The 13,143-nt window shown below is 40.9% G+C and overlaps 3 protein-coding genes across 6 annotated transcripts in view; 1 reads left to right on the top strand and 2 right to left on the bottom strand.

The window, feature by feature from the left end:
- Nucleotides 1-250: 250 nt before the first annotated feature.
- qrsl1 (glutaminyl-tRNA amidotransferase subunit QRSL1) lies at nt 251-4,346 on the bottom strand. 2 transcript variants are annotated; one of them, XM_058615717.1, is made up of 11 exons: nt 4,191-4,346; nt 3,330-3,489; nt 3,150-3,248; nt 2,953-3,049; nt 2,708-2,869; nt 2,436-2,611; nt 1,901-2,013; nt 1,602-1,794; nt 1,367-1,484; nt 881-1,086; nt 251-591 (listed from the first exon to the last, which is right to left on the bottom strand). In XM_058615717.1, exons 1-11 carry the CDS (start codon nt 4,212-4,214, stop codon nt 383-385), a joined length of 1,557 nt encoding a protein of 518 aa, XP_058471700.1. In that variant the 5' UTR covers nt 4,215-4,346; the 3' UTR covers nt 251-382. The 2 variants fall into 2 exon arrangements, with proteins under 2 accessions (XP_058471700.1, XP_058471701.1); XM_058615718.1 differs by lacking the exon at nt 4,191-4,346 and having other exon boundaries at nt 2,708-2,864; nt 3,330-3,469.
- A 54-nt stretch (nt 4,347-4,400) lies between these two features.
- Nucleotides 4,401-12,154, top strand: rtn4ip1 (reticulon 4 interacting protein 1). The gene is made up of 9 exons (XM_058615719.1): nt 4,401-4,940; nt 5,569-5,720; nt 7,093-7,161; nt 7,477-7,601; nt 7,754-7,802; nt 7,984-8,120; nt 8,376-8,559; nt 11,403-11,495; nt 11,724-12,154. Exons 1-9 carry the CDS (start codon nt 4,628-4,630, stop codon nt 11,847-11,849), a joined length of 1,248 nt encoding a protein of 415 aa, XP_058471702.1. The 5' UTR covers nt 4,401-4,627; the 3' UTR covers nt 11,850-12,154.
- crybg1a (crystallin beta-gamma domain containing 1a) overlaps nt 12,150-13,143 on the bottom strand; it is a 37,583-nt gene continuing 36,589 nt past the window's right edge. For all 3 annotated transcript variants that reach the window (XM_058615714.1, XM_058615715.1, XM_058615716.1), the window contains one exon: nt 12,150-12,923. In XM_058615714.1, coding sequence (XP_058471697.1) covers nt 12,835-12,923 — 89 coding nt within the window. In that variant the 3' untranslated portion in view covers nt 12,150-12,834. The remainder of the gene's footprint in view (nt 12,924-13,143) is intronic.

Below are 13,143 nucleotides of genomic sequence, written 5' to 3'. Positions count from 1 at the left end.
TGATAACAAGCTGTAACCTTTGTCCAAATAAGCACTAAACTTAAAGGTCCATACATCAAATTACTCATTGCAATCTCTCTTCGATATTAAAATACAAGCTACAAGCTGGGGAGCTGGCAGTTAACCCCCCCCCCCCCCACGACTTCCTTGTTTTTTAAGTAATATAGGTCAAGCCCTGCTTCCTGATTTACCTGGTGCAGGTACATATGATGGAATGCACACACCTACAATAACAATCACCTTGTCAAAGTAACTGAGCAAAGCAACTTTTATTTAACAGCATCTTCAGGAAACATTTGGAAATCCCTCCACCCGACATATGATCCATGTAGTTCAATAGTTTATATGATTTAATGAAAATCCTTGTGTCCATAAGTTCTTGTCATACAGCGGAGGTCCTCTCCCTTTCAGTCACTCCTGTTTCGTTCGTGGAGTTGTCGTAGTCCCTGATGGAGGGAAATCCAACCTTCTGCTCGATCCACTGGGCAACACTGAGCAGCTTCATGTCCTGGACAGCAGGGCCAATGAGCTGTAAGCCAATGGGAAGCCCTCGCCTTGATAAAGCAACCGGCACTGAAACAGCAGGCAGACCTGCAGGAGAAGCAGAAGAGAGATAAAAGATAGAGTGATTAAAGTGATAAAGGAGGATGTTTATGTTTGCCTTCAGCAATTAAAAACGACCCTTTTTATTTCAATAGAAAACATGATACACTTAGCCTTTGCTGCACAGAAGAAGCAGCTTTATCTTTACTCATTGTAAGTGAAAAGTGTTCAGTTACAGTTGTGTGGGTGCACAGAGTATCTAAGTGTATCTATGCACGCAGAACTTCCTCTAAACTTAAGGTGTTCTGCTTTGAAACGGTCTTTTTCCTCTCTGTACCTGCCATGTTGGCAGGCTGAGTGAACACGTCTTCCTGTGCACTGCGCGTTCGGTTGTCTTCCTGTGTAAAGTCGGAGTAGCGGGCTGCATCAGTCAGAGTGGTGGGCGTCAGCAGCACGTCAACACCTGAGCTGAACACGTGCCTGAAGTCATCGGCGATCAGCCGGCGCACTTTCTGCGCCTTCACAAAGTAGTGCTGGTAGTTCCTGAAAAAACAAAACTCAGTTTAAAATCACACGATTTAAAATAGAACAACTTCCCCAAATGTCTTCTTAAATTTGAAGTAAGACATTCAAGACTGGGCCACACGGTGGTGTAGCGGTTAGCACTCTCGCCTTGCAGCGAGAAGACCCGGGTTCACAGTTGAATTAAGACAGTGACTGACTTTTGTGATTTGATTATTAAGAGTGCCTTGGTTTCCACGCTGGTTTGAAGTTGGGTGAAATGAAGCATGATGGTCTGCATAGGTTCAGTGTGATGTCTCACTGTTTGAGAAGGAAGTAGTTCCCAGAAAGAATCCTTCCTCTCACTACGTCATTGAAGCCCTCGTGTCGCGTTGACGCATACATGGCCTCTGTTGAGCTGTTCACCTCGCTACGGTGGCCTGACAGAGAAGAGGTGCAAATCAAATACATTGCCATTATCACCATCTTGTGACAATAATGGCAGAAAAATATGATTTCTTTTTTCTGTCGAGTCTATAGAGCAAGCAGGGTCATACCATATTCAAGGCCGTCAAATCGGGCCATGTTAGAAGCCACTTCAGCGTGGCACAGGACGTGGTAGCACACGATGGAGAACTGAGTGTGGGGGAGCGACACCTGCTCCACCCTCGCCCCGGCTCTCTCAAACATGTCGGCAACACGACTCCATTGAGCTTGAGTTTCCACAGACAGTCCCGGGGCGTGGTACTCCTGAAAGGACAGGATAGAACAAAAGAAAACCTTAAAACTAAACTTTTTTTTAGATTAGTTTAGTTTTTTTTAGAATTACATTACTACAGGTGAGTTCATGGCTCACCTTAGGGACGCCTACACGGAGATTCTTAACATCAAAGTCTTCAGGTAGCTCCGTCAGGGATGGAGGGGCAGGAATTGTCGTCGAGTCTCTTACATCGAGGCCTTGGAGTATTCCTGTGTAACATTTCATTAAAAATCTCAGTTATGCAGTTCACTATTTGAGGATTGCGTGTAAAATGAATAGCAATATGAAACGTGGACAGATTTAAGAGGCATACAAATCATTGTAGGTGTCTATCAAACACAGGGGATTGATTTTCTTCCTTTATGGCAAATGTATTTCTTATATTATCAGTTAAACGATGATTATATTCCTGTGTTCTTGAGAGCTATTTCTTTTTTTCACCACAAATCCCCAGGACATAATTGACTGAAACACTGAATTTAGTGTAATAACACAATTGAGGTGCATCTAGACCATGACCATACTCCTGAAGAGCAAGGAAAGGTTTAATATAGATCCAATGATGTTCAGCTATGAATGTAACACACTCTCCCTCAGTGTCTATAATGACAGACTCTTTAGGTTTTGCTACCTAAGACGATGGCTGTGTCACTGACAGTGCGGCTCATGATGCCAGGAACGTCCATAGAGTTGACAAGAGGGATGAGACCGTGTCTGGACAGCAGGCCATAGGTCGGCTTCAGGGCCACGACACCACAGAGTGCTGCTGGGTTGCGAGTAGAACCACCTGTGTCTGAACCCAAAGCCCTGTCAGTAATTACAAAAGCAACTGATCTTTTAATCTGCAAGCGCCACTACTTCTGTAATTGTTTTTAATATAAATGAGTGAATGTGTTTTCATACAGAAAGCTGGTGAGTGAAGCCACAGCTGCAGCACTTCCCCCTGAACTTCCTCCAGTGATGACCCAATCAGAGTCAGGTGTTGCCCCTGTCTGTTCTCTGTAGGGAGCAGCATAGCCCCAGGGATTCCTTACTGGTCCGTAAGCCCCATCTGTGCTGCCTGCGCTTTGAAATGAAAAAAAACAAACATGTACTCTTGGCTTCTTCAAATTAAAAAAAGAAATGAAAGAACATACCCAAGGTCTTACCCCATAGCAAACTCATCCATGTTGGTCTTCCCCACCAGGACAGCCCCTTGCTCCATGAGCTTCTTAACAACTGTAGCATTATAAGGTGGAAAGTATTCTGCAGCACAAACAGTCACAGGTAATGATCAGTGGACTGACATAAAGCTGAACATTATAAGACATGGTAACTTAACACTGAGGTGATATGCAGACATTACCTCTGAGCATCCGGGAAGCACATGTGGTCCTGATATTCTCCGTGCAAAAGTTGTCTTTAACTGCAAAAGGGATTCCATCCAGAGGACCTTTGGAGACACCTGATAGGAGACAAAGTCCCAAACAGTAAAACTTGTGACTCCATAGACGAGAGATGCAAATAAATAGTCATGTGTACAGACCTTGCTGAAGCCTGCTGTCTGCTTCTTGAGCCTGCTTCAGTGCCAGCTCCTCTGTCACAGTGATGTACGCATTAAGATGCTGCGTTTTCTTGATGCGGTTCAGGCATCTCCTACAAAGTTCTGTTGCTGAAATCCTTCCCTCCCTGAGTGCCAAAGACACCTGGAAAACAATGGTGAACATTTTGAAACCAAACCTTTTGACTTGTTAAAAAAAAGTAACCACAATTTATATCAATACCAATAAAGACTCTGTTCTATTTAAATATTAAAATACTATACACAAAAAAGTCCAATTAAAATATATACCTAAATTTGTTATTTTTGCACACAGAACAATTGGTAATAGATCATTTGTCCATATCCTTTTCTTTTTGGCCATAAGTTGCCCTTAAGTATTATAATAAAAGGTAACTACCCAATACATGTCCTGCCAATATCATAATGCAGCTTATACACGATGCTGATAAATGCAATATTGAATTGAGTCAGTCTGCATCATTACTATTTATATTATTGACTTAATAAATAATGATTTGCATTTCTAATATTTGATTTTGCTGGATTACATTTAAACTAATCTGAGTACTTCTACTTTAAGGTATAAAGCTGCTCATATTTTTATCCCCCACCACAATAAATGTTTACATTGCATTATCGATACTTCATATTTAAGAAACACCAGAAGATAGTAAAGCAGTTGAGTAGTTGTCCTAATACAGAAAGTATCTGTACAGAAAGCACGAGAATGATGAACAATGAGTAACGATAAACAAACCTAAAGTCAAGCTAAGCTAAAATACAACATAAATGACACAAACACGGAGAACTACGGTCAGGCGATAAGTAAACACGCACACTGACCTCTCTTATTGTCAGGTTCAGCATGTTGACGATATTTCTGTGACAACCTTCCAAGTTATTAACAACCTTCACCGTACAGTAGCAGCGGTGCTAGGCTAGGCTGCCATGTTTGTTCCTGTCGCCACAGTCTAACAGCGCGTCCTGTGATTGGACAGCCGGTTAGTAAAGCGCACTCTGATTGGTCTAGGCGCTGAGCGGAAGTAACGCGCCGGTGGCGGAAGAGGCATGTCACAGAAGAGGACGTTGTTTTGAAATGATATAGATTTATTTTAGCGTTTATATATATGAACGACCAACGAGACCAGTTTGCACCAGAAGGAAAGGATTTTAGTTCCAGAGTAGCGGTTGTTTTTTAATGTACTTTAACACAGCAAAGTAACTTGTACAGCTTGACCCGAAACAGGGAGTAAATGTGTTGCTAGTTTACTGTCCCACAAATGTCTGCGACCGCTTCTGTGCTTTTCCACAGTTCAAATATGACGTGTGTTAGACGTTTAGAGTATAAAAGGTGGTTGTTACGTCTCAGTACTTCAACAAATGTAAAAACATTACTTTGTAGGCAAAGCAGTCCGTTCAGTACTTCCAGCAGGTGCAGGACTATCATGCCAGCCTGGGTCATTGATAAATATGGAAGCAATGAAGTTTTACGCTTCACTAAAAATGCTCGATTCCCCTTATTGAGGTTCCCTAATGAGGTCATTGTCAAAGTGTTTGCAGCGGGACTAAACCCACTCGATGTCAGCATGAGAGGTAAGTAACACGCCTACTGTATGTAACTGTATGTGTGTGTGTGTAGTACCTCACAATACCAAATAATACCACAATACAACGATTCTGTGATAATCAATATATTGCTATATCTGTCCAGCTGAAGAAAACAAAGTGTCCGTGAAAAGTTAAAAGTGCAGGATTTCTCTTCTTTACTCACAACACAGAGAACAAAGTGCATAAATGTATGTATTATCTCTTAAAATAGCTCTTTCCACCATTATCCTGCTGTAAACCCCCTCTTCTTTGGCTAGGTAACTTCCTCCCAAGTTTCCCCTCATTCATTTGAGCAGTGCCACTGCGAGGAGACATGTAGCAGGGACTGTTTACTTTAGAGTTCCTTAATTTATTAATTAAAATATATCACCAAATCGATATTTTGACCCACCCCTAAATGACCTTGTCAGGAGCTGCAGTTAGTCCTCATGAAGACCAAAACCTGGTCCTTATGAGGTGTCTTTCTCTCTTTCTGTGTGTGACTATCTGTACTTTAATGTCTCTAATGGTTTATACTGTATGAAGTAGTTCTTCTAAGAAAGGAATTGGATTTGCAAGTTTTGCAAGCCTGTTATAATCTCTGCATCTAATCCAAAAGCTTTCTTCCCGTCAGGTGGCTATGGTGCAGCGACACTGTCTGTGAAGAGAGACCCTCTGAACAGCATTCAGTCGGGCAGCGATTTCCCTCTCATCCTGGGGAGGGACGTGTCCGGGGTCATCATCGAGTGCGGCATGGATGTGAAGTATTTCACAGAAAGGGATGAGGTACAGTAACGCAACCAGCAGACTCAGTAAACACTTCATTTTACGAACAGGAAGCCCAGTGCTTATGGAAACGGCTTGTTCCTGTGCAGTGCTTCATGCAAATGTGATTCAATAACAACATATATATATATATATTTATATATGTGTATATATGTATATATGTATATATGTACAGCATATATAATTTGACAGATGTTCAGTATAAACTGTATTTATATAATATTTATGAACTGTGCAAACACACTTTGAAGAGTTGTGTGTTTTCTGTCCATAATGAAGCTTAAAACCCACCATGAATCTTGTCTTTAACTCTTTAATTATCTGGTATTTATCATGATAAATATCAGTAAACTTTTATTATTGTGACTTTTTAGCCATATTGTCCTGCCGTAAGTGTGAATGTAAATGATGTCCTAGATAAAAACCTGCAGTGTGTGAAAGCACCTTGTTGGAAAGGCAATATTATAGAATCATTCAGATACATTAGAGAATGAAGAAGGCAAATAACCTCTGCTGATGAGCCCTGGCTCCTGAGGCAACATGCTGGTGGCTTGTCGAGTCATTGTTATGCAGGAATCGTGTCAGCGTGTCACTGGTGATGTGTCATTGTGGTAGTGTGTTCTTGGCTAACATTAGGCCGTGTAATACCCACAGGGCAGAAGACCTAGTCCATCCTTTCCAGGCCACACTGAATGTTATGTGACAACAACAATCACTCAGACAACCTCATGCACTGTCAGCACAACTTGAGTTTGGACTCTCTGCCAGTGTGTAGAGCCAGTGTTAGATAGCTCTATATATAGCTATATAGGGATGATAAAATAACGACCAATAACAATCATTTGAGTTTAAGCAATTTCTTAAATTCCATAAATTGTTATAATCTCTAAATTTGACATGGTTAATTTATAAATGTTGTGAATCAAATCATGAATAGTATGATTTAAGGGAAAGATACCGTTTTTCTACTTGTAGCACAGCATTCTCAGGGAAAAGTTTGATCAAGTGAGACTACAATGGTCAATCAGTTGGAAAGGAAACTGTCACAGCCACAGTTTGTAAACATGTTTCAGTTAATTTTTTTCTTTCAGTTCACACTTCTCAGTTGTCACATCACAGATTCTTTACAATAATTATTCCATATGATTTCTTGGAATAATACAGACTACAGACTATGTATTAATATTATTTTTAAATTGTACAAAATATACATTTTTATTTCAGGACATCCTTTTGTCTTTTAAAACCAACATTGCATGCCTGATTATACATTAATATGTAATGATCATGTTGTCTGTGTGAAGGTAAACAGAATGTAGAGCAGACTGAATTTTTGCTTGACGATTATTTTCTTGCTGCGTGTCTTCCCTAGGTGTGGGCAGCTATTCCACCGTGGAAGCAGGGCAGCTTAGCTGAGTTTGTGGTGCTTAGTGCCAATGAGGTAAGTGATGATGATCTCATACAGCGTTGCTTCGCTGGAAATGAATCAATCAAGTATCACGGTTTCAGTCATATTTACGTATTCACTTCTCTTTTTGGAAGACTGTGGTTTGCTTCATACTTTGCATGCATGGCAGCAGCTTGCCATTTAACCACTAAAGCATGCAAATAAAAAAACACAACAAGCAGGTAATTAAGAAACCTCAAGTTAAGCTGTAGCAGTTCAAAATGACTCAGATTGTGCACTATTGATAGTTGACGAGGCGAAGTTAATCCTATAATAAATGTTGTTCAAATGAATGTGTGCTGTGCTCAGATCTCCCACAAACCAAAGTCACTGAGCCACACTGAGGCAGCAGCCATTCCATATGTGGCAACCACTGCCTGGTCAGCACTGGTCAACACTGGTGGGCTCAGTAAGGACAACTGTGGCAAGAAGCGGTGAGGAAACGTTGACAACTAGCAGCTCAAATACTGAAATAATTAATCCTGTTCTGCATTTGATATGAATCCTTATGAGGTTGAGTCTGTGTAATAATAATAATAAAAAACATTATCAATACACTAATAACTGCTTCTCATCTTATCCACAGGATTTTGATCCTTGGAGGTTCTGGGGGAGTGGGAACATTTGCTATCCAGGTATGGGTTAAAGGTCAAGCAGTACATTGTATGTGTTTTTTTTTAAGTTGTACTAAAGTTAATATTCACACTGCAGTAAAAAAACCTAACCTAAATATAAGTGTTGCATACTCAAAACGTGAATGATTATGAGAGTTTTGTTTTCCTTTAGTCTGCAGCAAATGATCATTTTTGTACACAGATGCTGAAAGCGTGGGGAGCCCATGTGACCGTTACCTGCTCCCAAAATGCCGAGGGGTTTGTGAGGGGGCTGGGTGCGGACCACGTGGTGGACTACACTGCTGGGCCTGTCGAGGAGCCGCTCAGTGCACTAGACAAGTGAGACAAGCACACGCCACGCAGTCATTCATTTTGTTATTTAAAGTGTCTTGCCCTAGTAACTGTGGCAACCCTGTCCGCACAGCTGTAATCAGCTCATTAGTGTGGGAAACCATAGCCCTGTAGTTTCCTAATGATCTTGTCTCTCACCTTTTCTGTCCCGTGTCCTCACACCTGCACAAGTTCTCCCTCTAATTTACTTTGACTTTTGATGCCCATCGCCCCCCCGCAACTTACACGTCTCTTCATCGCCAGATTTGACGTGATTCTGGATAACGTTGGAGGGGACACGGAACGCTGGGCACTGAATCTGCTGAAGCCGTGGTGCGGCGCCAAGTATGTCACACTTGTGACGCCTTTCCTCCACAACACGGACATGCTGGGTATTGCTGATGGAATGATGCAGACTGCTGCTACTGTGGCCACCAAGGCCCTCAAGGTAATTATGGTTAAAAATCACAGGTGCAGTTTAACTCTACATGTTTATAGTCAAAAAAAGACAAAGAAATAAACAACAGCCAAATTCAATATAAGACTGACTGACTGTCCTGTCAAGCTTCTCCTCAAATTAACAGCATATTGCACACTTTTTCAAGTCTTATTTAAGATGCTGATGGAGTGGGGCACACATTAGTTTTTAAAGTCTGTGTTTTGGTACTTTTGAGAGTAGAAGAAATGTTGTCTGAAGCAGCCATGCGATTATTCTCCTGCGTGAGCTGAATGGAAAGTTCTGCATGTGCGATTGTTAAAGACCACCTTTCTTTCGCTCACTGTGAATCCAGTCATCAAATCTATTGATGTTGAACTGCTGTTGAACTTTCAGTAACCCGACCACTAGCTTGCCAACAAACATGAACGTGTGTTTCATCAATGCAGCCCTAATGCAGAAGCCGGACAAATCTGGCTTATTTCTGTAATTATAAACTGACATAAATATGGGAAAGGAAATGAACAGCACAGCTGCATAAGTCAGTCATCCTACTCTTTGTCAAATCAGATGCTAATCTCATCTGAATTGTCGTGAAATGTGAAAAGCCCACAGTGATTTCCTTGATTAGAAAGGAGACGACTGATGAAATCACCAATGGAGAATGCAGCAATGCATGTGCAGCGACCATGGCAGCAGCACTGTGTCTCACTGTGGCGAGACCAGGAAACAGACATCGAGTCTCAGCTTTTCTTTGTTACATGAGATTAACACGTTTATCAAATACGAAGAAACATAACGTCATTATTAATCCTTCCTCCTTCGTATCACAAATACACACACATGCACACACACAGAGAGAGAGAGGAAGAGTGCGGTGTTGGTGGCATCCTGTCTCTGTGCCCACTGGTGGGGAAAAAAAAAAAGCTTGCACACAGTGCTGTGTGCACCTTGCAGCGGTGTGTGCGCTTGTTTGTGTCTATTTGTGTGTCTGTTTGACATCAGTATATTACCGTTACTACGTTTTTCCACCCAAGTCTTAACCAGAGAATTCCCTCGCTCATTATGTGTCACTGTGGTTTAGTGTTAAAGTACAAATACATGCACCAGAAGGTGACGGGCACATCTTATCACATCTAATGCCAAATTTGTGTCATTAGCGAGGTCATTTAGGATTATAATGAGTAACTGCACAACTGTTCACTCAGTTCAAGTGACGATTTCCATTACATTTGCACATTCCTACAACAAGTTAAGTTAATGTTGCTGACTTTTGAGTAATTATTCAGAACTACTGCCACTTATCTCTTCCTCCACCCCTCCTCTCCCTCACACACACTACATTGACTGTCATTCATCTGGACAGTCTAACCAACCAATTAAGGCCTAACCCTAATCTTAACCTTACCACAATACAAATGTTTAGTCTCAAACTTAAACTGATGCAGCAATGTAGTCAGGCACTTGTTTAGTGGGAGACTTGAATTGCTTAGTGTTCTGCTGGCAGAGAGAGCAGACAAAATCAAGATTGTGATTAAAAGACTATTGTGTAATCCTGCTGAGCATCCCGTTTTATCATCCACTTCTAAACCTTTCTTTTACATTTGCACACAACGGTGTGATGCCGCCCGACTGTCATCTTCCTTAGTTCTGCTATTTTAGCAACACTTTGCGTTGGTTGGTTTAGTTTTCTACTTTAATCTGCTTTTTCTCCAGCAAAGCACAGTCGTGTCTGCTTAAAACTCTTTAATTACTGCCTGGTCAACACAAAAAACGAATATAGGAATATTTGACATGCATTAAAATGCTAATTAATTCTAATCTTGCTTTCATCACTTACACTTTTGTCATTGCAACTTTATCTTCTTGTCTTTTAAACAATAAGAAATTGTTGCGACTCTTCACAAGGTCACAATTACAAAATACCTGCATATCAAATGACTTTTACTGCCATTGACCTCGGCTCAAATGCTAAATTGTCAAGGTCAACGTTTTTAACTGTTTAACATCGGCGTGTTAATGACGTGACGTGTAAATAATTTGTTTTTCATCAGCAAAGATTGTCATCCTCATTGCTAACTAACTTCAGTAAAACTGTACCTGAATTACTCATGCACTCGAAACATCTCCCTCCTTTTCCGGGACAGCCCCAGAGACACTTTACTTTTACTTCTTTCTTTCTTTCTTTCTTTCTTTCTTTCTTTCTTACTGTCTTTTTTAATTGCAGCACTGCCTGCACAGTGCTAGGCCTCACTGGCACATAAGAAATGTTCATTTCCCTCTGTTTACATACAAACATACATATTAAACGGCGATGCAAACCACTGTGTAGAACCGGTTCTGTAGAGGTGCACTCCCACAGGAGGAACCTGATTCATAGCAGTCTTGTCTCTCACTAGCACCCACAGACCCAATCAGAGTTACAGTGTGATACTGATTATTTAGACTGATGCAGCAGAGGTGTCTTTTTCCAGCTGCTGCTGCTGCTGCTGCTGCATCATTACCTTGTTGTTGATGACTGGATTTTTCTGTCAGGAAATGTCAAGCTGTTGATGATTTGATGTCACTGCAGTTTACAGAAAGACAACAGCAAAATGAAAAAGTAAAGTAAGAAGATGTGGGAGAGCCTGATGCTGTAGGGTTAATAACAGGAAGTTAAAAACACGGTATCACGCCAGCACGCGGTTTGCTTTGTAGTTAAAAGGGAAACTCGAGCGCCAACAGTTGGTTTGGTTGTCACAGTGACCACGTTTCTAAATGTGTATAGGAAACGTGTTAATAACTCACTACTGTGCACCCTACACACACAAAGACTGGGTGCTGGTCTTCATTTCTTTTTCTCTTACTTCTTGCAGCACCTTATGAAAGGAGTTCACTACCGATGGGGATTCTTTGCACCAAGTGGTCCTGCACTGGATGAAGTAACGGAGATGGTGGATGCAGGACAGGTACAGCATCAGATTCTGCTTCAATTGACTGTGGATACATTCTTAAGAAAGTAATAAAAATATATTGAATTATGCATACATTTGTGAAAATTGCTTTGCTTCACAAAGAATTTGGCTTGATAGATAGTTCCCATGCTGAGCAACGGATCATTTTTTATTATTAAAGGAAATTGCAGAAGGGAACTGCAACTGAAAATGTATTTAACCTTCCTCTGTCTCCTCCATCAGATCCGGCCCGTGGTGGACGAGACTTTCAGCTTTTCTCAGGTTCCTCAGGCCTTCGAGAAGCTGGAAAACGGTCACGCCCGAGGAAAGACTGTGATCCAGGTCATTAAAGAGGGTGATGACCTATAGCACTGACTCTTGGACACAAATGAACAATAATAATTTCAACACAAATGACCAGCTCATTAGGTCTCTGGCAAATTTAGTTACAGCACATAGGAATAAACAAGGTAACTAGAGTTTTAGTTGCATTCTTGAGTGGTTTGTGTAGCTTTTCAGGAGCATTTCATCATCCTGCAATCAGCCAATCGTGTGGCAATACAGTCAGTCAATCAGTATCAGTATTGGGGGAAAATGGGACAGATGAGGTTTATTTTTAAACCTGAAGAAAGACGTTAAGACAAATTAAAAAGACAAACATGCACCAAATACAACCAATTGTTTATTTTCATGTGTAACAGTTTCCTCATTTCACATCAACATATTTACAACTAACAGTGGGCAACATTGTAGCTGCAGTTCCGTCTTGAAATTATTTCTACTAAAAACTATACATTTAATGTTTATGTACAACCAAATGAAGAAAAGTACAGTTTGTGTAAAAGTGTAAAAATCTGTTGGGATCCTAAGAATAATATCAAAACTTTACAATAGGTCATCTTTGACCTATTTGAATATCACATAATTTAATTAAATCGTGGAGTGTAGGCACATCAGTGTTGACGTAAACATTCATATTTGTCAGCAGTAAGATCAGAGAAACCATGCAGTAGAAAGGTAAGATGGAGAGATGCAGCATTGAAACAGGGCAGATTTTTCACTACATGCTGTTAAAACACATTCTTTGGTGTATACAGTGTTAGAAAATTAGCAACTTTTTACTTAACTTATCCATTTTTTAGGAAAAGAGGGAACATGTTTCATCAACTGTTATGTAAGAGCATGCACTATAAAGTTTAGTTAGTTGTCACAATATTGGTCCAGAGTAAACAGAGTCAAAACAAAAATAAAGGAGTGAAGTGTTTTTGGGTCACACGCTGCAGCTGCTTCACAGAGCTCAGTGCCCTGTGACGCAGCTGCAGGAGAGGGCTGTGGGGACCAAATGCTCCTCTTCTCATAGGATCTCCAAGGTCCACCTCTGGTTCAGTTTTCTCTCATCAAATGTGTTGAGAATCACCTGGTTCCTGTCATATTGTTTACCACCTGAAGAAAGCGAGACAGTGAAGCATGTTCAGACTTTATACACTCACTGATAAAGGGATATTGACCACATGTGACACCAGGTACAGTAAGCAGCAATTTTCAGTGCACTTCCTAAATTAACCAGGAGATGGAGCTGCAGGATGGGCACAGACACAGAGCCTTTCTGCTCAGAGCAGTTTGATCATTTTAAAAGTGTTTCCTGCATAAATGAGTTGATCAG

This window comes from Solea solea, chromosome 18, assembly GCF_958295425.1.
Source record: "Solea solea chromosome 18, fSolSol10.1, whole genome shotgun sequence".
Classification (NCBI taxonomy): Eukaryota; Metazoa; Chordata; class Actinopteri; order Pleuronectiformes; family Soleidae; genus Solea; species Solea solea.
Note: the sequence above shows the minus strand (reverse complement) of the source record. Positions and strands in the feature narration are given on the sequence as shown.